Below are 23,656 nucleotides of genomic sequence, written 5' to 3'. Positions count from 1 at the left end.
GGGAGAGCAGAAATACCCACAAAGTTCTAAAAGGCCTCTTATCTGTTTCTCTTGTCCTTTTATTTTCCTTCCATTCTGACCTTCCCAACTTCAAATCTACAGAGAGAACTCACAAGGCATCTTGCTTATGCTATAAGATCATTCTACACCCAGGTCCCCCATTTTGCTGTTGTAAAACTCATACATCCAATTCTCACATGAAGCATGTGCCTTCTCCTTAATGTCTTTTCATCTCGAAGAGCTTCCTCCAAAGCCTGTTCCCATTGCTTTTTTGCAATCCCTGCTGGTCAAGCTGGCCCTTCCCCAGCTCTCTTACTCTCCCTGCCAGGAATGACCTTGCTGTAACCCAGCTCCTAGCACTCCACCTACCTTCTCATAGGAGGCAGTCAAGGTCAATTTTTGAACTGAACTTGGCATCTCAAAATCCAACTCATTCTTCAAATCCCTGCTTCCTCTGCAAAGCCTCCCCTAATTGACACTGGTTTCCCTTCCCTGCCCTGTCTGGCTTCTGTGTGGGGCCATATGTCTCAGTCTTTACCTGAGGGCAGTTCTTGACTTCTGTATATGCTTGCTTTCTTTCTTTTTTTTTTTTATAAGATTTTATTTATTTGAGAGAGAGTGAGGGAGAAAGCACAAATAGAGGGGAAGGGCAGAGGGAGAGGGAGAAGCAGACCCCCCCACTGAGCAGGAAGCCCGATGTGGGGCTCAGTCCCAGAACCCTGGGATCATGACCCAAGCCACAGGCAGATGCTTAACTGACTGAGCCACCCAGGTGCCTCCATACATGCTTTCTTGACATCATGAGAAGTAAGTGTGGTTTTCCCCTCCTTCTTCAGTGACTTTGTGGGTTTTGTCTTCCAAAGTGAAAGTCCTCTTCCCTCAGCGCTTGGAACAGCCTCTGTTCTCCCCTCACATCTAGTGCCACGGCTGAAAAGCTGCTACCTACCTAATCCTTGTTCTCTTGCTCGGTACCTGTCCTTTCTCCAATTCTCTCAAGAGTTCCTCATTATCTTTAATATGCTGGAATTCCACTAAAGTGTGTCTCGGTGTGACTTTTTTGTTTATCCTGCTTGGCATGTGGTGAGCCTTTACGATCCTGGCCTCAGGAGATCTTTCCAGATAATTCCCCACTTTTACCCTGTAAGCATTGCATCCCTTCACTCTTTCTATTCTTTCCTCCTGGGCCAGTTATTATTACACGGCTATGCGACCTTCTGGCCTTGCGCTCCACATCTCTTAGCTTTCCTTTCACATTTTCCATCTTTTGGCCTTTGTGCTGCATTCCTGGAGCATGCCGCTTCCCCTTCTAGCTCATTTAACAGTTCAGTCTGTTGCCGATTTTAACTCCGCAATTGTAATTTCCACTTCTGAGAGTTCTTACCGATTCCTCTTCCGGTTGCCTGTTCTTGTTTCAGCATAAGCTGTTCTTTTAGGAACGCGATGCCCTTCTGTACCTTCTGTACTAAATACATTGAATTTAAGCTCCTATTATTAGGGTCCATTATCTCCTTCCTCAGCTATATGTCCTTTGCCACGGTGCTGGTGTTCCTTTCTGTTCTTCTCATGGTGTTAGTACTCGGCTTGGGCTGTGCAAGGCGAGGCAGCAGTCAGACAGCCCAGCCAGGGCATGTATGGAAAGTGCTGGACACCTGCCATGGGTCTCAGGACCAGGTGCGGGGACTTCCGAGCCAGCCACTGAACGGGGTTGGGTGTCCCTGATCCATAATCCCATATTCACTGCATGTACTTGGGAGCAAATCACCTTCTTTATTCTGCCTGTCCCAAAAGAATGGGGTCAGGTGCATGAGAGCACCCACAACTGGCTGCTTCTGCCGCCGTATGTCAGTTAATTCCCTGTCACTTGGTCTTGCACCTCCCTATCCCCGGGTTCCACCACTTTAAAGTCTGGGGGACCTCAGCCTTCCTCCACCTTCTGTAGCAGGCACCCCTGCAACAGGCGTGGGCCACAGCCTCCCTCTACTGCTTCTGTCCCTCTGTGAGTCCTCACAGTTCCTGGTCCACTAACTTCCCCCCACCCTACCTCCTCCTTCTGAGCTTGGCTTTGTACTCATTTATTTCCCTGGATGTGTTTCATAAAGGGGAAGCCGCTGTTCACTCCATCTCTCTCACTGAAACCAGAAATCCAGTTTGCGTAGTATGAAGGTTTGGGTTTTTTTTTCCACCCCCTCAGAGCACTGAAAAACACAATAAAACCACCCTGTCCTTTAAGACAATGAGTTTCCAGCATTTTGTACAAACACACACCATTGTTCCATGCATGCTGACAATCTGAACATTTGCCGATAGGCACCACCACTCCCTGGCTCAGAATGTTCTGAAATCAAGGCAGCCCAGGATGTCATGGACAATGCCCTGAAGCTGTGGACTGAGTCTGCATGCCACAGGGAGTTCAGGGGATCCCTGAGGCTTTCTGAGCCTCCCTCCTGGCTCCCTCCCCACTTCAATGAGAACCAGTCCTTTTTTTTATTTCTAGCTCTGTGTCCTGTCTCTCTTCGCTAAAGTTGATCCAATAAAAAAGCTCACATACCCAACATTCTTTTAACCAAACCTTGAAACTTCTCTGCTGATTGTTCCATGACATCAGCCTATGGCTCTGCCAGTGGCAGCTCAGGGGACCCAAATGGGAGGTAGTTACCACTACAGTTTTTGGCTTTACCAAGTATTCTTTTCTCATGAGCCATGCTGTACTTGCTAATATTTTCCTCTTTCCCACTTTTGATTCCCGGTTCATTTCAATCTCATCTTGGCCTTCGGAGTTCATTAATGGATCCGCCGTGGTCTAGCAGTGGAGCTACTAGGAACAGCTTAGGTCCTCCTTGCCTGGTCTTTGTATGTTTCAGACATACGTTGATGATAATGATGATATTCTGTGCCTGGGACCATACATGCTTGATAACTGGTCTTCATAGAAGCCCCAAGACTTCTATGATACATTTAGCCCCTTTTACAGATGTACATGAGACAAAGAGAAGTTAGGTCCATTGCCCAGGGTTCTACAGCTGGTAAGCGGTAGAGCTAGAGTTTGAACCCAGGTCTCTGGTTTTAAAGCCCAGCTCTTTTCTTCCCCCTCCATTCTTATGATTTGGCATTTGCTCTTATTCATAACCGTTCTTGGCTTCTCTGTAGTAAACGAAAACTCCCAGAAATTGTGATCAAGAACACAAATGTTTCGAGCTTCTGCCATAGTATTTGCATAGAGTGTAAGCTCAGCAAATCCCCTTTCATATATTTCACTGTGATTATTGTCCTATTTTTGTTTTCTCACATACACAGCATTGTTGAATTTGTGGCTGTGCCTACAGTAACTTGTATGCCCAGAATCACTTTGTTACCGGAGCTACCGAGTGTTGGTGAGACACTGGTCACCGTCACGTAAAGGGCTGGCCTTTATCAGCACCCCTTCTGGGAAACCAGTGGGACACATTAAGTATACACCTGTCACATGCAACCTGCCTTGTCCTTGATCTGCCCTGTGATATAATAATAGGGAACATTTACCTTGCAGCATTTATCAAGAGCTATTGTCTGCATTAGCTTATGTGGTCATCATGAAAATCCCACAACTGTGTGTTACTGTTCTCGCCAGCCTCCCCATCCCTGGCTACGGAATCTCAGCCCCATGGCTTGCACAAGGCCCTGCAGGCAACAAAAGATGGAGCTAAACCAAAACCCAGACTCTGTCTCCTGCACCGGGTCTGCTGCTGCCTTCCCTCTCCAGCTGGGCTGGACAGAGGTAGGCGGTGGCAGGACCCCACCCGTGGCCCCCTTCGCCCCCAGCCCTTGCTCACCTCAAGCACAGCTCCTCTCCAGGCTGGTCCCCTTGCCCAGGCACAGTTGAGTAGTGGTAAAGGCTCAGACTCTGGAACCCACCGACCTGCCTTTGACTCCCGCCTCCGCTGTTAACTTTCCTCATGACCCTCTGCCAGTTCCTCAGTTGTCCTGAGGCTCAGTTCTGCATCTATAAAATGGAACAATAATCCCCATCTCATAAGGTGGCAGCAAGCATTCATCAAGATCTCCTACGCAGAGGGCCTGCCAGGGAATCACAGCCTATCAGTTTGCTCCAGCTGCCATCACAAAATATCACAGGCTGGGTGGTTTAAACAACAGATTTATTTCCTCACAGTTTCAGAGGCTGGAAGTCCAAGATCAGAGTGGCAGCAGGTTCATCTTCTCAAGAAACCTCTGTCCTTGGCTTAAAGGCAGCTGCCTTCTTGCTGTGTTTACACGTGGTCGTCTCTTGTTGTGTGTGTTCTCTGGTTCCTGATCTCTTACAAGCACATCAGTCGTGTTAGCTAAGGGCCCACCCATATGACCTCATTTTGATTTAATTCCCTCTCAAAAGGTTCTGTCTCCACATCCCGTCACATTCTAAGATAGGAGTTAGGGCTTCAACACAGGAATTTGAAGAGGACACAGTTCAGCCCATAACACGCAGCAGACACACCTTTCAGTTAATCCAGCCAGACAGTACGGCACAAAGAGGAGACAGGAAACATGAGACCTTAAATTTTGTGGGTGATTCTGCCCACTGTTCATTCAATGGGCAGATCCCAGAGGGAGAAGGAGAGAAGATGAAAATTTCTTCTGCCTTCATCAGCAGGGGTTCCTGTCTATCTAAACACGAGCTGAGTGTGACTCCCATGTTCAAGGGTATGCATTTTGAGGCGCCTGGGTGGCTCAGTGGGTTAAGGGTCTGTCTTTGGCTCAGTTCATGATCCCAGGGTCCTGGAATCGAACCCCACATTGGGCTCACTGCTCAGCTGGGAGTCTTCCTTCTCCCTCTCCTCCCTGCTCCTGCTATCTCTTGCTATCTCTCTCTCTCTCTCTCTCAAATAAGTAATTATTTTTTTAAAGTATGCATTTTTCATGCCGCATGGCCTCTGATCACCAGCCAAATGCGTCGTCTGGGGCTCAACCAAAAGAGCCACGATCAAGGCTAGCTTTGGCTAAGTGGATTTTGCCTTGGACTTCTTTAGAAACATAGCAGACCCTGCTGCTGGCCTGCCCTGCATCCCGACCCACCCAAGCTGACCTGCAGCTGCAGGTCCCTGCATCCAACAGCCTATCATCTCCTCCACCTGCCTGAAGGCACCTGCCCAGAAAGGCTGGGGGCGTAAAAGCCCTGGGGTGGAGGGGCAGGGACTAGGAATTGGGAGGTAAATGGCCCAATGCCTCAGTTGGGATGAGTCTGCTGGGTCTTAAAGGGTCCCTGGTCGATTAAGTCCCCATGGGTCAGAAAATAAGCTTAGAATTCGCTCTCTCTTTTCCCGTTTCCTTACTTGGGCTTCTTGAAATCACCTCTCAAATTAATTACCTGTACCCAAGTCTGTGTCTCCAGGACTGCTTTGAGGGATATCCAAAATTAGACAAGAACCTACCCCCACGTAAGCTGTTTCCAATACACGGGAAGGTCTTCAGAGATGGTCCACCCCAGCCATTGTCTGGGAATCTGCTGAGTGAAAAATCCCCACTTCTAGATTCTAGGAGGATTCTAGATACTCGGTTCTCCCCGAGTATTCTGGTCCACTGGCCCTGAGGTTTTGGCTACTAAGTGTTCTCCTTTTTCCTCCCCTCCAGGTAATCGAGAAGAACTTGAGTGGCTGGTGGTACATTCAGATTGAAGATAAGGAAGGATGGGCCCCGGCAACCTTCATTGACAAGTATAAGAAGACCAGCAATGCCTCAAGACCCAACTTTCTGGCTCCCTTGCCCAACGAGGTGACCCAGCTCCATCCAGGGGATGCAGCAGCCGTGGAGACCAACACGGGCAGTGAGGCCATCGGCCCCTCCCGGCCCTTGCCCGATGCACCACATGCTGCTGTGGACTCCGGGATGCCGTGGTCCAAAGACTGGAAGGGCGGCAAGGAGGCCCTGAGGAAGGCGTCTTCTGACATGTCCTCATGCGCCGGCTATGAAGAGATCTCAAGCCCCGACCTGGAGGAGAAGCCCAGCCTCCCTCCCCGGAAAGAATCCATCATCAAGTCAGAAGGGGAGCTGCAGGAGAGGGAGCGGCAGAGGATGGAGCAGCTCAGGGGCTCCTCGCCCAAACCTCCAGGCATGATTTTGCCAATGATTCCAGCCAAACACACGCCCCCGGCCCGGGACAGCAGGAGGCCAGAGCCCAAACCTGACAAAAGCAAGTTGTTCCAACTGAAAAATGAGATGGGGCTAGAGTGTGGCCACAAGGTCTTAGCCAAGGAGGTGAAGAAGCCCAACCTCCGACCCATCACCAAGTCCAAAGCTGACCCACCGGAGGAGAAGCCGGAGGTTATGCCCCAGAATCCCTTCTTGAAGTCCAAACCTCAGGTTAGGCCCAAGCCAGCTCCTTCCCCGAGGACAGAGCCACCTCAGGGCGAAGACCAAGTGGATATCTGCAACCTCAGGAGCAAGCTGAGGCCCGCCAAGTCCCAAGAGAAGCCCTCACTGGATGGAGAGAGCAGCCCCCAGGCTGTCGGGGGCCAAGATGTGGCCTTCAGCCGGAGTTTCCTCCCAGGTGATGGGCCTGGCCACGCCCAGGACCGGACGGGCAGACAGGATGGGCTCAGCCCAAAGGAGATGTCCTGCAGAGCCCCTCCAAGGCCAGCCAAGACCACAGATCCGGTGCCGAAGAGTGCATCCGCCCCTGTCCAAGAGGCTCCCCCGCAGAGACCTGTGGTCCTGCCCCGGAGACCACCACCCCCTAAGAAAACCTCTTCAGCCTCCAGGCCCCTCCCAGAGGTCAGAGGGCCACAACGGGAAGCCAGTGAAGGCAAGGCAGCTCCTGCCCCAGGCCGGGCCCTGCTGGTCCCTCCTAAAGCCAAACCTTTTCTTTCTAACTCCTCAGGCAGCCAAGATGACATGCGAGGCAGAGGTGGTCTGGGACCACGGATGGTGGGCAAGATCGGAGAGAACAGAGAGAAACTAGCTGCAACCCCTTTTCCCAATTCTGATGGCCCGAAGGACTCTTTATATGTGGCGGTGGCCAACTTCGAAGGAGATGGAGATACCAGCAGCTTCCAGGAGGGGACGGTGTTCGAGGTCCGGGAAAAGAACAGCAGTGGCTGGTGGTTCTGCCAAGTCCTGAGCGGGGCCCCTTCCTGGGAAGGGTGGATTCCTTCCAACTATCTCAAAAAGAAGCCATAGCCACCTCCTTCCCTGCCTGGCAATCCCGTGCATCTCTGCTGGCTTTACCCACGTTTTTAATTTATCACCCTTCATGCAGCTTCAAAGGAAGGAAGACTCTAGAGCACTGTGGTTTCTTCCCTCCCTTGGGTGGAGAGCAGTCGCCCTCACTGCAGCATGGCCTGGAGGCTCAGAGGCCACACCCCCTGCTTCCTCTCCAAGTCAGCATCCCTGCCTTAAGGCCAGTGGCATTGCCACCCTCTGTAGGCCACCTAACAGCAGGACCGTGACTCTCCAAGGCCTCCAAGACCAGAACCCATTGTCTGGAAACTGCAGAAACAGTCTCATTGCTGGTAACCCACCCAGTCTGTGATGGCTGGCTCCAACTTCTCCATGTTTCTAGAAGTCCAGGGACTTTATTTACTCCGTTTCCAAAATGGTGGGTGCCAGGAAGAATTCCTGCCCTGGAAGTTGGCTCCATTGCCAGTCCCAGAGAGATGTCCTCCTCTGGACCCTGAGGCTCTGGACCCATGAGCCTCTCAGGTTCGCCAGATGCAGCTGCCCCAGGAGTGGGCCCGAAGGTCCACTGAGACATTCTGCCTCCCATCTTCTGGGACCCTGACAGATCCCAGAGGGGTGCTTCCAGCCCCAGCATGCTTCACCGTCCTGCACAGGGCTTTTTAAATAGAAATCTCCACCCCACGTTGGGCCATTTCACATTTGTCTCTGTAGAGCAAGAATCTCAAAGTTGCTTTGAAAGGAGCGGTTCATAATCCATGCCCCTTGGGAGCAACCCTTCGCTAGGTAGCTAGTAGATGCCAGACTCTGTCCTTGGCACTTGACATTACATCCTCACATCAGTCCTCTCTTGGGATATTGCACCTGTGATGGACAGAGAACCTCGGACTCTGTGCCCAAGGGTGGGTACACTAATTAGGAAGAAGAGGAAAGAGGACTTAAAGCTGGCCTGACTTTCATGCCCGTGCCCTTCCTCCAGTAGCAGGCTAACCGGGCAGGGAAAGGGAAGACGCTAAGTGCCAAGAGCAGGTGGCCAAATGGCTTGCTTGTGGTGTGGGTGAGGGGGCATTAGTGTCTGCTTCCACACCCACCACCCCTCCGACCCACTGCAGCTCACACCGAAGCCTGCCCCGCACCCTTCACAGCTTCTCCTCCATGGTGGGTGGGGGGGAGAGGGGGAGTTTGCCCAGAGCTCTGGCGGTTGCCACAGGACCTTGTTTCCTGCTGCTGTACAGGTGCCCCCTCTGGAGGATAAAATTGTGGAGCTGAGGTCGTCTCCCATGCCAGCCTCCAGGGGCCCTGATGGCTTAAAGACTTGCTGCTTCCTGCTCTCTGGCATTCATAGAGTACTTTTCTCTGTTTCCTTTTTGTGCGTGCACTCTCCCTGTCTGTCCTCTCGCTTCCATTTGGACAGACACGGTTCACTGAGGCACATAGAGGCACAGCGACATTACAGAATTAGAATCAGGACCCAGGGTTTCCGGCTCCCAGCCCAGAGTTCTTGCCCATGGACCAGGCTGCCTGGCGGGTGAGAGGGCAGACCTCTTCTTCATCCCACCCTGCCCTGCAGAAGAGGACCCAGCTCGGAGATCTCCGATTCAGTGACCATCTGCTATGATGCTTTGGGGACCACAGGGCCAGCTTTCCCTTGGACACCCACTGTCCGCCTGCAGTGCCAAAGATTTCAGTGCACACAGCCCTTTTCTGCTCTTCCTACCCCCCACGGCCACATGGACTCTGGAGCCTTCTACAGGAGGAGGAGCATTCTCTGATTTCATGGGAGCATCTTTATTCCTTCCTTCAGTCGGTCTGTGAACCCCACCCTGAGGACCTGGGGGGCAGGGCCCTGAGGTGCCTCTAGCAGTGCCCACTTGCCCCTTGGCCCTGTGCCCAGAACCATGGGGGAGGATGGCAGTTGGGGGAAGAATGGAAGCTGGGAGAAGGCCACCCACATCTTCAAGATCCCCACATTTGGAAGGAAGCCCATAGCATGTTTTCCAGAGTTTTTTGACCCACTTTGGCTTAAACAGCTTTTATGAAACTGTTATGCAGAATTTGACTACATTTCAAAAAGACAGAACTCAGCCTCCCCCCCCGCCCCGCAATTCACTCTCTGCTTTCTGTGACCTTTTCAAGTATTTTGTGAGCACCTACCACGTGCTCGGCGCCGGGCAGACCAGGACCCGTGTGGCTCCCTGCCTGGCTCTGCGAGCTGAGGTTTTTGTTTGCTGCTTCCACACAAAGGGTTTGTCTTTGGCCTCATTCCCTCCTCCTGAAGGTCGGCTGAGTGGGAATAGACTAGTTCCACCTTTCTGTGGGCAGAAGTGTTCCTGCAAATGAAAGAACTTGCCTTTTTATTATTGTTATTGTTACTGTTATTGTTATCCTGACGTGAACTGAAGGTACTGAAGCCACATTCCTCTCTGTTCACCGTTCTTTGCTCAGGACGCATCCATGGCCTGAGGACTCCTCTCTCGGGCTCTGTGTGCCACGTGGTGGGCACCTGCACGAGCGACCAGAAAGGGGATGGGTGTCTGGTGGCCGGTGGCTCTCCCTGGCTGTCCTGGCCTGATGATTTAGCATCACAGCACCCAGCCCTGTGGCCGCCATCTTGTCAGCAACCTGATGGAGGCGATACAAAACTCCCCTGAGGTTATGCCCACAGAGAATGTCCCAGGCCAGTTATAACTCCCATGCCAAGCTCCAGGCAGGTCCCTGGTGTTTCAACTCCCTCCTCTAACTTAACCCTGATGACAACCCTCTGAGGTGCCTAGGATCAGCCCTGAGCTGTGGGGAGAAAGTTGAGGTTCACAGAGTGAAGTCACGTGCCCAGTCTCATCCAGATCATGACTCTGCTGAGACTTGAACCCAGGGGTGCCTTCTCTCCAGTGCCCGTGCTTTTTCTTCTGCCAATGGCAGCAAAATGTGCATGGCATTTCCAGGGAAGCATGTGACCCCCCCCATGACAGGTTTCTCCTCCCTTCACCCCATGATCCCATGGCAGTAGGTCACAGGCCAAATGCCAGCCCAAAAGGTAAGCATGTGAAAACCGCAGCTTATAGTGCCAAGAAATCTTTGGAAAATCTGAGTTTTAGGATCCACCACTTGGCAAAATAGACCTTCGCAAAATGTTTCCCTCAAAATCTCTGCCCTTTCGTGGGTTTACATCATTGTCCCAGACTGAGATGGAGGAGCTGGGCTCTGACTTGAATCACTTTTAATGCCCTACCTCACTGAGGAATTGCTAGAGCCCTTAGCGAGTTTCCAGTGATCACTCTAAGCCTCACCACAGGGCCTCCCCATGTCACCAATTTCTTAGGCAAAATTTTTGGCCTTAAAACGTGTCTGAGCCCACTGGGGATCTCAGTACCAGGTGGAGTGTAGGAAAACTGACTTGCCACGTGAAAGGGCAGGGGCCGAATCTCCCCACGTTTTGGAAGGTCCTGAGGCTGAGGCATGGACTATGTCAAGAACAAAGCACTGAGTGGGATAAAGAAGTTGCTCCAGCCCTCGACATCGTCTGATAATTCGACATCATCAAGAGCAGGAACATTTTTCGAATGGCTCCCATCCTTTTATTGTGCCCAAGTCTGTCAGGGTTGGGTCAGGCTGCTCACTGGGAGGTCTCACCCTTCTCTTTGGACTGGCAGTGGCTACATAACAGCCTGAACCACGCGTAGCAGTCTTGTCACTCGCCCTTTGTTGTCCAGGCCCGTCAGAGTTTTTGCTGCAAACCAGCCATACCGTACGATAGACCAAAGATGACCTAGTGTCAAACTCTGGCCCGGAGGAGTGGGAACTTGGCTCGCATGGACACCTGAGAGTTTAGGATGCCCTCCGTCAGCCTGGAGGAATTGCTCCTAACCTGGCTGAGGTTCTGACAGATGGACCACAGCCTGTGACAGACCCAGAGTTAAAACCCAGAGGCTCCACAGTCTTCACCTGCTCATCGACCACCTGCTGAGGACCCTTCCCACAGACTCAAACATGCAGCTCCTTAGGGTAATGTCTGGTTTCTGGTGCTACTGTCATCATGTGTCGGCTTTCCCTCTTTCCTTCCTGTCTCTGTCGTCTACTCCAAAGTAGGCTTCTCAGCGCAAATCAGGACAAGTGACTCAACTTCTGTTGTCCTCAAGGAGGCCAAACCCAGTGCCACAGCCAATAGCCTTCACTTTCAGGCCTTCTGTCAACATACAGACAGAGGTACCCCCCACCGCCACCACCAGGCTTGTTAGAGCAATAAGCAATTCTGACACAACTAGGTGTCCATAGATTTTCTTTCCCCTGTGTGTGCCTGTCTATGCCTCTGTGCCCCTGTAACTGTTAATCATGCCCCTTTCACTTGTACAGGGGAGATGATAAACTATGGTCACCTTAGCTATCCCTATGTTTCCTGCTTCCAAGCACCACCAAGTCACTAGGCCACTTCGTGTGTCCCTCCAGGAATAACAGTGGGGCTCTGACAGGCCCACTTCCTCACGCCTGCTCATAGAGTGATGCTGGAGATCCCCCGAATATCACGGCCCTCCTCATACCCTCTTGGCAAACTGGCAAATTCTGGTGGTGATTTTTGTTTCCTGTTAACACACAAAAATACACGAGGATATATAATGTGAGGGGGGAGGGGTGGCAAACGATTAGCTGTAGCATGTATAGACTATATACCATTAGATTTTTTCTTTTTTCTTTTTTTTTTTTTTAATAAAAATGCTTGACTGGTTTCAAGCTTCATTGTGAAGAGGCCATGTCCATGGATTTGTTTGGCTAAAGAAGAGGCGCATAGTTTTGGGCTCAAAGAACAGAAGCCAGGGTGAGTAGGGGTGACTTCTCTGGGTCCTAGTGCATCTTGATTCTTTGAATTGCGGTATCCAGAAGCTATGGGAAAGCGTCCTTAGATCACGGGGTGTCTCCCACATAGTCTCAGCTCTGTGCCTGAAGATGGAAAACAACACATTTAAGGTGTCTTGAACCTCTCACCGATGTTACCTACTGCTGGGCTAGAGCATATGGTAGGGGGGAGGAGGGCAGCCATGGCTGGGCTGCTGGGACTGCTCACACCATCTGCTCCGGGGAGCTAGAGGGCATTGCCTGATGTGTTATTACCTTCCCAAGGGCAGAGGCAAGGCCACACCAACTCCCAATGTGGAGCCTCCTTGGCCTCAGGTGAATCATTAAACAAAATGACAGTGCCACCCACCTGCCTAGGGAGAGAAGAATAGAACCAGCAGAGGCTCTGGACAGAAGAACATAGAAAGGGGAAATTTACATTCAATATTCACCCTCCCTTTCAAAGAATGCAATGAGCTGACCGACCTTAAGAATAATGGTCATTCCTGTATTAATCTCTGGTCCCCTAAGAAGGAAGAATCATGATGCTCTCTTCAGCCCCCCATCCCTTGGGAGCCTTTTCTCCCAAATCTTCCAAACTAACTGTGGTCGTTCTTAAGAATGCAACTGGTCATGGTATGGGATTTGTGAGGCAGGCATGCAGGGGCATCTGACCCCTCCCCTCACTGGATGGGAAGGGATGGGGACTGGACCACCGTCAGGAACCAAACCTGACGTACTCTCAGAGACTGCTTACCCATCGCCCTCAGGTCTCAGTTGGAACTGACATGTTCGCCTTTCGCATTATACTGCTTCAGAAATGCCAGGCCGAACACAATCCAGCTGTCACACACACCACACACATTCCCTCCCACTCTCCTTACCATGACCCCAGGGTCATGGTAAATCTGTGTGTCCAAGACTCAGGTCATGGGGCCACTCTTCTAGCCCAGGGTGTTTAATGTCCATCACTTCTCTAGTTAGTATCCATCTGGCCCAGCTGTTCCTCACCATCTTGCAACCTGTGCCTCCCAGTCAACGGCTCTCAAATTTTAGTAACCATACAACTTAGCAGGGAGCTTGTCAGAGTCCACACTCTCGGGATGCAACCCCGGAGAGTCAGAATCAGCAAAAATCTGCATCCTTTAAAACTACATTGTGAGGAAGTGGTCTGCATACTCCACTTTTGAGAAATGGCCAGACTCAGCACATTGCCTGGGGTAGTCTAAGTGTTCAAAATGGTGCTTCATATGCAGTGAGGGACAGAGTCACAGCTGGCATCAGGGTAAGGAATCAGCTAAGGATGGTGGCTCAGACACAATTCAAGGGAGAGTTGAATCGTAGACTTTGACATTTTCCAGAGTTTATGACATGAAACACTGTTCCTGCTAGATGATCTGTGGTTTCACCATCAAGTCTGAGGAACACTATAAAAAGCCCCCTCTCAGGTGTTCACACTGCATGTTATTATGTGAAGCTTTGAGATGTCCGGTGTGTCCACAGAACACTTACTTCAGAATATCTATGAATGAATATATGTTCTGGAAAACACATTTTGAAAAATGCTGAAAGGCGGGGGAATTATAAATTTGGAAGCTGTGATGGTCTATTAAGGTCACAGGTTTTGGAGTTAGATATCCAAGTTCAACCTCTTACTAGCTGTGACTATAGATAAACTTAATCTCTTAGACTATTAATTTCCATCCATAAAACAGGCATAACAATTCCTACCTGGAACTGTAGTGAAGGTTGAAGAGAGAATATCTATTAAGTACCCAACCGATAGCTTGGACTCCACAGAAGTTAGACCTTTTGCCTTAATTATAGAGTTAGGTGTTTGGAAGGGGAATCATTTTTTGAATAAGATTTTTTTTTAAGATTTTATTTATTTATTTGACAGGCAGAGATCACAAGTAGGCAGAGAGGCAGGCAGAGAGAGGAAGGGAAGCAGGCTCCCTGCTGTGCAGAGAGCCCAATGCGGGGCTCGATCCCAGGACCCTGGGATCATGACCTGAGCCGAAGGCAGCGGCTTAACCCACTGAGCCACCCAGGCGCCCCTTGAATAAGATTTTGAATCCAGGAGCTAATTATATCAGGATGAGATATAGATTTTGATTAGCATTTGCAAGGGGACATAGTATGGGATAAATGAGTCAGCTTTAGGACCAGACACTATCTGCTGGCTCTGTGACACGTTGGTGTGGTGCTTTCACCTTTCTGAAATGTACATAGTGCCTTCATATATAAAATGCAGGTATCTACCTACAGCATTCTGAGGATGAAATAGGAGTGTCTGTAGCCTGGAACACGGTAAATGCTCCGAAAAATAATGGTGACATGGCTAATAATAGTATATGAAGCACCATTTTTTAAAGACTTTGCGGGGGGGTGGAGAACATAAGCCGGGGGGCGGGGGTGAAAGGCAGAGGGAGAGAGAGAAACCACGTCCCTGTTGAGCAGGGAGCCCAATGCAGGGCTTGATCCCAGGACCCTGGGATCATGACCTGAGCCGAAGGCAGAACACATAACCAACTGAGCCACTCAAGTTCTCCTTTAGAGACCTGTAAATTAATAGCAGTGTTCAGAACATTCCAGTGCAAGTTAATAAAGCCTAGGTTCTCCTCCAATTCAGACTCAGATCCTACCATTAACTATGTTATCTGGCTTCCTTTCAACTGCATGGAACTTGGCCACACTCATACAGTATAGTTTACAATAGTCATCATCAAACAGTTTTCAGTGAGTTTGGTCAATAAAAAAATGTAGCATCGGGGCGCCTAGGTGGCTCAGTGGGTTAAAGCCTCTGCCTTTCGCTCGGGTCATGATCTCAGGGTCCTGGGATCAATCCCCACATCGGGCTCTCTGCTCGGTGGGGAGCCTGCTTCCCCCTGTCTCTCTGCCTGCCTCTCTGTCTACTTGTGATCTCTGTCTGTCAAATAAATAAAAAAATATTTTTAAAAATGTAGGATATATGTGGTATATAAGCATACGTATTACTAAATGAATATATCATGTACTCTGTTTTTAGGTAGTAAATTCCTACCCTCCATGCTTGGTGCTCTTTTCTACTTGAAGGGGGCCCCACGAGAATAACACTCCAGCCTTCTCTCTCCCTAGGTGAGAAGAGGCAGTTCCCCCCAATGATTGATATCAAGGGGAGCAAGAGACCGTAGAGCATAGCACATGCCTCCTTCTCTCCAGTTTGGGATCAGATGTCCTCAGGGAATACCTCTTCCACCTGGCCCCAGTCAGCGAGAGGCTTAGTTGTAAAAGGAGCCCCCACAAAAGGAGTGAGTCCTGTGCTTTTCAGGGAGCACATCAAATTCTGGGATGCAGGCTGAGGAAAGCCATGACGGCTCCACACCTCACCTAAGCCAGATTCTCCCATGCTCTCTCAAGAGGAAAGCTGACAGTGTGTTTTTCAATTCCCAGGTCCTTCTGTCTCTCTCAGGTCTAACTTCCGGTGTGGAGAAAGGCAAGCTCTGTGTTGGGCTCCTTAAAAACTGCCTATTGGCTACTGATTAGGCTAATTTTAACTAATTTATTATAGTAGTCTTTATATATTATAATAAAATATATACTATAATTAAAAGTGAAAGATAAGCTAAAAAATACATAATTTAAAAAGGTAGTTTTTCACTACTGTGAGATAATAAGGGATTTATATCAGTCTCTGCCCCCAGTTCCCAGCACAGAGCTTGTGAAACCCTCGTCCAGAATTTCCTGAGTGACAAGAGCTCCAGGAGCATCCTTTGTACTAATATTTGGTCTTTGACCCCAGTTCCTGACACAAGGCTCCTGAAACCTCTATAATTTCCTAGGTGACAGGAGTAGCTCTTGCTCCAATAAGGTGCTTCTGGGGAGCTCCTGGATGGCTCCTGGAGCGGGGGCTGGTCACCAGAAAGACCAAGCCCCCATCAGAAGCTGGGCATTTCCAGCCCACCCTCATTCTCTTGAGACGGGAGAGACGGCTCAAAATGGAGTCCATGACCGTTCGTGCCTACATGAGGCAGTGGCCATGAAAATCCCAATAGTATGGGGCTCGGAGAGCTTCTAAGTTGGCAAACACACTCACACCCCTTGGGGAATGCATGCCGACTCCGAGAGGACAGGAGCTCCTGCCCTCGGGACCTGCTCAGACCTCGCGCCCTCTGTGTCTCTTCCTCTGGCTGTTATTCTGTAGCCTTCATCATATCCTACAGTAAACTGCTCAATGTAAGTGCTTCCCTGAGTTCCGGGAGCCTCTTGAGCAAATTGTTTGAACCTGAGGAGGGGGTCGTGGAAGCCTCTGATTTGTAGCCAAATCAGACAGAAGTCGTGGATAAACTGGGGACTTAATACTTGCAGTTAGCCTCTGAAGGGGTGGGGGATAGTCTTGTGGGACTGAATCCTTAACCCGCGGTATCTGATAATATCTCCGGATAGATAGTGTTAAAATCAACTTATGTGGGGCACCTGGGTGGCTCAGTGGGTTAAGCCGCTGCCTTTGGCTCAGGTCATGATCTCAGAGTCCTGGGATCGAGCCCCGCATCGGGCTCTCTGCTCAGCAGGGAGCCTGCTTCCTCCTCTCTCTCTGCCTGCCTCTCTGCCTGCTTGTGATCTCTCTCTGTCAAATAAATAAATAAAATCTTAAAAAAAAAAATCAACTTATGTTGTAGGACACCAGCTGGTGTTGCAGAGAATTGCTTGGTGTGGGGAAAGAACCCATACGTTTGCTGACCAGAAATGTCAGAAGGGAAGTGTTTTGTGTGAGTAGTAAAGGAGACACATAGGAAAAAGAGACACAGGAGACACAGGTAGAAAAGAAGAGTTCTGAATACAGCTATGCTCCAATGACTTGTTTTAAGCACCTCTGGGATGGGTGGACCCCGTTTTGTAAAAAAGGAACAATCGTGGCCTCTGGGGTTAAACAGACCCAGGTTTGAGTTCTGGCTCTGATCTGCACTTGACCTCTCTGATTCTTAGCATCCTCATCTGTAAAATGGGAACAACAATGCCTTTCTCAGGCCGCTGTGAAGATTAATGGAAACAAAGTACACCTCCACATAGTAGGCACTTCTAATAGCACATCCTAAGTAGTATTGTTTATATGAAGAGTAAAAAGAATGAACAGTCTTCAGATGTTTTCATTGCCCAGGACAGGAGTTAGCAAACCTTTTCTTAAAGAGTCAGATAGTAAATATTTTAGGCTTTGGGAGCCAAGAGTCAAAACTAGAATGTTATGCAAGGACTTACATAACTATTTAAAATGTAATCATTTGAACACGTACAAACCATTCTTAGCTCTGTGAAAAAAATACCCAGCTGGGTGGATTAGCCCCGACGACCACAGCCTGCCAACCCTTAGTCTAGTCTATATTCATCTTCTATTTTATTACTTTTCTCTAAATGGAAGTTTTCCAAAGTGTGTTTATAGAACGTCAGTCCCTCATATGATCATGAAAAAGCAACATGTGGCCAAACCCATTTGGCAGACACATGTATAAGGATCCTCCAGGCCTCTTCCTTGGAGATCCGTGTCACACGCTCGCATATTAAAGGCTCTTAGAATCTTGCAGTAAAGAAGCTGTTTACCCTGGTTTAAGCCAGAATTTCCAAAATGTACCTGATAACAGAATTCTCTTTCTCATGTAACAGCTAAGAATATCCCATAGAACATATTTTGGAAAATTCCACTACAGATCCTAGAATTTAGTCATTATGCAGAATTTCACCGCATTAAGTTGAATTTGTGCCCTGTAATGCATACATCTGAGGAATCTGAGTTGGATTGTATGTGTTAGTTACTGTCGTCAGCAGAGTAACCAGGCCAACTTGGTCTCTAGTTTGAATCAACTATAGATTTTGTTGATTTTTCTCCCTGTGTTTGTCTTAGGACCACGACACTTAGGATCGCGACACTGTTCACTTGGAGAACCTTAAGGAAGTCCCTCTTAGAAGGATCAAACCCCTGATAGAACACCTACCTTAGGAAGTATGCAGCAGTGTGTTCTTGGAGGAGATCTGAGAACCAGGATTTGCTACACTACTGCCACTATGTATTCTTTTTATTGCAGTGATACACATATAATATTTATTATTTCTGGCATTTTTAAGTGCACAGTTCAGTGGTATTAAATACATTCACTCTATTGTGTAATCACCACCATCCATCTCCAGAACTTTTTTTATCTTCCCCAACTGAAACTCTGTACTCATTAAACAACTCCCATTTCCACTTGTCTCCACTCCCTGCTCACCAGCATTCTACTCTCTGCCTCTGAGTTTGACTCTTCTAGGTACTTCATCTATGTGGAATTATACAGTATTTATCCTTTGGTGGCTGGTTTACTTCAGTTAACATAATGTCTTTGGAGTTCATCTATACTGTAGCACATGACACTTTCCTTCCTTTTTAAGGCTAAATAATATTTCATTATGTTTCTACCACATTTTATTTATTCATCTGTCAATGGACACTTGGATTGCTTCTTTCAGCTATAGGAAATGTGGCCATGTACACAAGTGTACGAATATCTGTTTAACTCTCTGCTTTCAATTCTTCTGGTATATACCCAAGAAGCGAAACTGCTGGAGCGTATGTAATTCTATGTTTAATTGTTTAAGAAGCTGACATACTCTTTTCGGTAGTGTCTGTACCTTCACAGTTTGTTAATTTCCAGACCACATTTTTAAAATTGAGATGTAACTGACATGCAACAGTTTCAGAGGTTTAATATAATGATTTGATATTCACATAGATTGTGAAATGATCACCACAATGTACTTAACATTACCACACCTAGTCACAGGTTTGTTTTTTTTTTACTTGTGATGAAAACATCTAAGGCATACTCCTTTAGCAAATTTCAAATATAGAATGCAGTATTATTTTTTAAAAGATTTTATTTTTTTATTTGACAGAGAGAGAGAGATCACGAGTAGGCAGAGAGGAGGAAGCAGACTCCCTGCTGAGCAGAGAGCCTGATGTGCAGCTCCATCCCAGGACCCTGAGATCATGACCTGAGCCGAAGTCAGAGGCTTAACCGACTGAGACACCCAGGCACCCCTAGAATGCAGTATTATTAAATATAGTCACCATGCTGTTTACTACATCCTCATGATCTATTTATTTTATAATTGGATCTTGGTACCTTTTGACCCCCTTCTCCCATCTTGCCCACCCTCTACTACCTACCTCTGACAATTACCTGTTTTCTGTATCCATGAGTTCTGCTGTTCTTTTAGATACCACATGTAAGTGAGATCATATGGTATTTATTTTCCTATCTGACATTTCATTTAGCATAATGCCCTCAGGGTCCATTTTTGTTGTCACAAAGGGCAAGATTTCCTTCTTTTTATAGCTGAATAATATTCCATTGTATTTATATGCCACATTTTCTCTATCCATTCTATTTTTTAAAAAAGATTTTATTTATTTATTTGAGAGGAAAAGCAAGAGACAGCACATGTGGAGGGAGAGGGGCAGAGGAGGAGGGAGAAGCAGACTCCCCACTGATCAGAGAGGCCGATCCTGGGCTTAATCCCAGGATCCTGGGATCATGACCTGAGCTGAAGGCAGACGTTTAACTGACTGAGCCACCCAGATGCCCCTATTAAGTCAAACTTGGTTCTCTTCTCTTGGTTCTTAGCCCATGGAATTGGAAGTACTAACCTGGGACCCCAATTTACTTGCTAACAGAACTCAGTTGTTGAGGCCAACATTCAGATAATCTAGACTATGCTTCTCCATCGTTTAAAAAAATCATCAAAGTGAAAATGAAAAATTTAAGCATTCTCTTGGAGAAGTTTTATACCTGAGTGAAGAAACCTGGTTTTCCTACTTAATGCTAACCTGTCCCTAACCGTGCCAGCCCCTAGGGATGAGCACACAGTTGGACAGTCTTTGTGCCACCAACCTTTCCACTCCTCATGAACACCCTCCGCATGGAGAAGGGTATACAGAAGCTGTGTGTGTGTTCTGGAGATTATGTGGAAAGTGCTGGGACTTCCTTTCACAACTGGGGCTGACTCCCCAAAAGCACACCACAACACTGTATTCAAAGATAACCGAAGCTGCTTCTGGAATTTCATTTTTACCCAAAAATTGGTGATAGGAAAAAAAAAAAGTTGGGATTAGAGATTTAAGCACCTTAATCAGTCAGTTATTTTACATATTTTCATATTAAAACAAACAAGGATACGTTATGCAGTAGAATATAAAAACTGCCTGCATTTTTAAGATAAAATTGCAGACTTCAAAGAAACACAGGCTTCAGTGGGCTGCTTTGGGCCAGGCCCCGGGCCGCAATCCCCTTGCGGGAACTTAAGTAAGTAAAGTTTGAGAAACCAAATGATTCATCGCTCCTGCCACTGGCAAGTAGGGCAAAGCCAATTAGGAGACTCCTTCCAGGTATACTCTTCTCACTGGGTTCATTATCAATCAAAACCAGACACCCCATGGAGGATGAGCCATAGAGATTCTCAGAAATACACCTGTGATAGTGCTCTGGAGTGTGGGCAGAAAGGGCTTATTTGTCAAAGCAAATACTTCTGAGAACCTCTGCTTTTAAAAACTCTTCACTGGGGTGCCTGGGTGGCTCAGTGAGTTAAAGCCTTTGCCTTCGGCTCAGGTCATGATCCCAGGATCCTGGGATCGAGCCCCGCATCGGGCTCTCTGCTCCACGGGGAGCCTGCTTCCTCCCGTCTCTCTCTCTGTTTGCCTCGCTGCCTACCTGTGATCTGTCTGTTAAATAAATAAATAAAATCTTTAAAAAGATAAATAAATAAATAAAAAATAAAAAAATAAAAACTCTTCATTCTTCTGGTCACATGGTAGGGAGCACTACTCAGTTCTCTCTGTACTTCATTACCTTAAGAAAATACTGGGTAAGTTTTCAGCTAAGGGGTACAAGTTTGGGGTGGGGATGGGGTGGGAAGAGAACTCCTGAGTTCCCGAATATTCAGAATCAGGACTAGGGACTCATACAAGACCAAGGTTGGATGTTCATGTCCTACATCCCCACCCCCTGTCCCTTCCTACCCACAAACATACATAAATGCAATGAACAGGACAAGGGCTCGCCCCCTCTGCACTTAGCACTCATCATTGAAAGCTGGATGTTCTAACATCAACCAAAGTGTCCCTTCTATGTGGCCTGAAAAGACAGGGGCCCAGGTGTTGGCTAACAAGTGGCTCTGGCAACAGGGAGAAGAGAAACCAAGCCACCCCTTGCAAATGCTTGCTTTCAGCCTATGGCAGCCATGTGTCCCCTTCAGAATCAGAGTCTGCCCCTTGCCTCCAACGGCAGGTCAATAACATTAGCCAAGAACACACCATGGGTTGTGTGGTTCCCTTGCCATCCACATCAATGGAGAGCCCAGTGTGCCCATGGTGAAATTCCTTCACACGCCTCCTCTCTGCCTCTAACAGAGAACTTCAAGGAGCAGAAATGCTTTGGCTTGAGGTAGCTGAGCCTAGGTGCTGTACAAGACTGTCCTGAAAGCTCCATTTTCATGCATAAAAGCACAGGAGCAAGCAACCTAATCCTGGGCCTTCCATGGGCCAGACCTGGTGCTGGGAGCTGGGCACAGAGAAATGAACAAGCAGATTCTAGCCGGAAAGACTGACCTATAGACAACTGCAGGGAACTCTGGAGAGAACTATAAGAGAGCTTCTGGACAATATGTCTGAGGGGCACAGAATGGGAAAGGAAACCCGCCTGGGGGTAAAAAAAATTACGAAAAGCTATCTGAAAAGCCAAAAATAGGGGACTCAATAGGTGAGGGCCGTGTTTCCAAAACGTGAGCTGAATACACACTCACAAATGGTACTATGTCCACATCCCACCTCTACCAGCATTTACTTAATTTTACTTTAAATTGATCAACTCAAAGTTAAATATGTTTCTTTGAAGGGACGCTTTACACTGGGACATAAACAGAAGGTAACTCTAAAAGTAAACACAACGAAAGCCAAACAGTGTCACTGAATCCCAACTAGGTCTAGTTAGTTACCTATTCACAGTTCTGACACTGAGGCCTGCGTGCTCTCTCTTTTGCTCTCACTCTCTGCTAACAGGACATCAGCACATATTAAGGAGGTGTTAGAGACAAGCTAACACCAAAGTGAGATTATATACTTAATTGAAACAAAAGAATGGCATGAGTACTGAAAGTGGTAACTTGCAGACAGTAATTCCCATCATTTCATGCATAGTAAAGTACCACTCCAAATTGCCTTTCTCACACTTTAAAATATACTGGATTAATTTTAATGTTTTCATTAGGTTAGGTCTAGGGGCCACAGGACAATTTAACCAGAACACAGACTTGAGGAGATGGGGGAAATGTGAAAGGGTAGACCTAGCACGGTGGAAGCTGGCAGCGGGAACAGTGTGTACATTTTCATAATTGCTAAGTGTAATTTGAACAGGACCACCCTCATCTGATCTTCCTTTTCTGGATCTAATTACACTCAATGAGGTCCATGGTAGAAATCATTTTTATTTTAATTGGAAGTCTTTGATCCTCTCTTCATAACACTACTGAAGCATAATAAGATTTTTTAAAACTCCCTTTATGTGGAAGGAAACAAAAGAGAGAATTCTTTGTAGGGAATGTTGCTGTAACACTTACCATATTGCACGGTAATCCCGTGTTTATGCGTCTGTCTCCCCGGCCAGACTGGGATCCTTCCGGGCAGGGATGTCCTGTTACTTTTCTCTGTCTCCGGAGTATTTGGGGGGAAGACTTGGACATTCTAGCCCTCAGTGTCTGCTGAGTGAATTGGCCCCACAGGTAGAATGGTGGGGCGGGAAGAAAAGACCCAAATACTCCAGTATGCTTCTGACCAATGTTTTCTTAATGAGAAGCAATGTAGCGTGGTAATTAATTCGTTTAGACCTGAATTCTTGCCCGTTAAAGATATTAGCAGGGTTGGTGTAAGTATTAAATGAGCTAATAGATGTAATTAAAGTAGTTCTGGTACACAGTAAACAACTGATGGTAGCTATCGTTGTTACTGTTGTAATTCATATAATTACACACGCATGCACACACACACACACACACACACACCAACCGTCAAGTGCTTTTACAGAGCAGACATTGGGACTCTTAGCTGCCCACAATCTACTTTGATTTCTTCAAGTAGTACCACCCTAATCTTCCGCCCGGGAACCAATTTTCCCCCTACTCTCCATCCACGTGATTTGGGTGCGGCGGGTCTGAGGCCAAGAATGAGCACGTGACCCAGATCTGGTCAATCCGGAGAGACCAATCTCCTGGCTACAACTGGCTCAGTTATGGGCACATGACCCAGGCCAAGCCAATGAGACTCGATCTTTGCGGAGATTTTGAGAAGAGGAACTCGTATATACTGGGTTTACTAAACTGGCAGAATTTAGCCTCCAGATGCTGGCGACCGCGCTTTGCAGCTTCACGTGCAGAGCTTACCTGAGAATGAAGCCGGAAGCGAAGAAAAGCAGAGAGCCGAAAGGGGTAGAGAAAGAGACTGACTGGGTTTTTGGTTTTGTTTTTTTGTTTTGCTTAGGTTGGTTTGAGTTTCTGTCCGTGGTCTCAGAAGAGTCTGCATATACATAACTTATCAGGGAGAATGTGTGTATCTTCAATCACTTTTTTGCTTCAGGCTTATTAAGAGATTGAATTTCACCAATTTGGTTCACCAAACGGGCACTGTGAG

At 47.8% G+C, this 23,656-nt stretch overlaps 1 protein-coding gene across 2 annotated transcripts in view; it reads left to right on the top strand.

The window, feature by feature from the left end:
• The window catches only part of SH3PXD2B (SH3 and PX domains 2B), a 94,694-nt gene extending 87,046 nt beyond the window's left edge, over positions 1–7,648 (top strand). For both annotated transcript variants that reach the window (XM_032851817.1, XM_032851816.1), the window contains one exon: positions 5,602–7,648. In XM_032851817.1, the coding sequence (XP_032707708.1) occupies positions 5,602–7,146 (1,545 nt within the window). In that variant the 3' untranslated portion in view covers positions 7,147–7,648. The remainder of the gene's footprint in view (positions 1–5,601) is intronic.
• The last annotated feature ends 16,008 nt before the right edge of the window (positions 7,649–23,656 follow it).

The sequence above is a fragment of the Lontra canadensis genome, unplaced genomic scaffold (genome assembly GCF_010015895.1).
Source record: "Lontra canadensis isolate GAN:19392208 unplaced genomic scaffold, GSC_riverotter_1.0 scaffold5, whole genome shotgun sequence".
NCBI classification, from domain to species: domain Eukaryota; kingdom Metazoa; phylum Chordata; class Mammalia; order Carnivora; family Mustelidae; genus Lontra; species Lontra canadensis.
The sequence above is the reverse complement of the archived record's forward strand: the minus strand, read 5'-3'. Positions and strand labels throughout refer to the sequence as shown.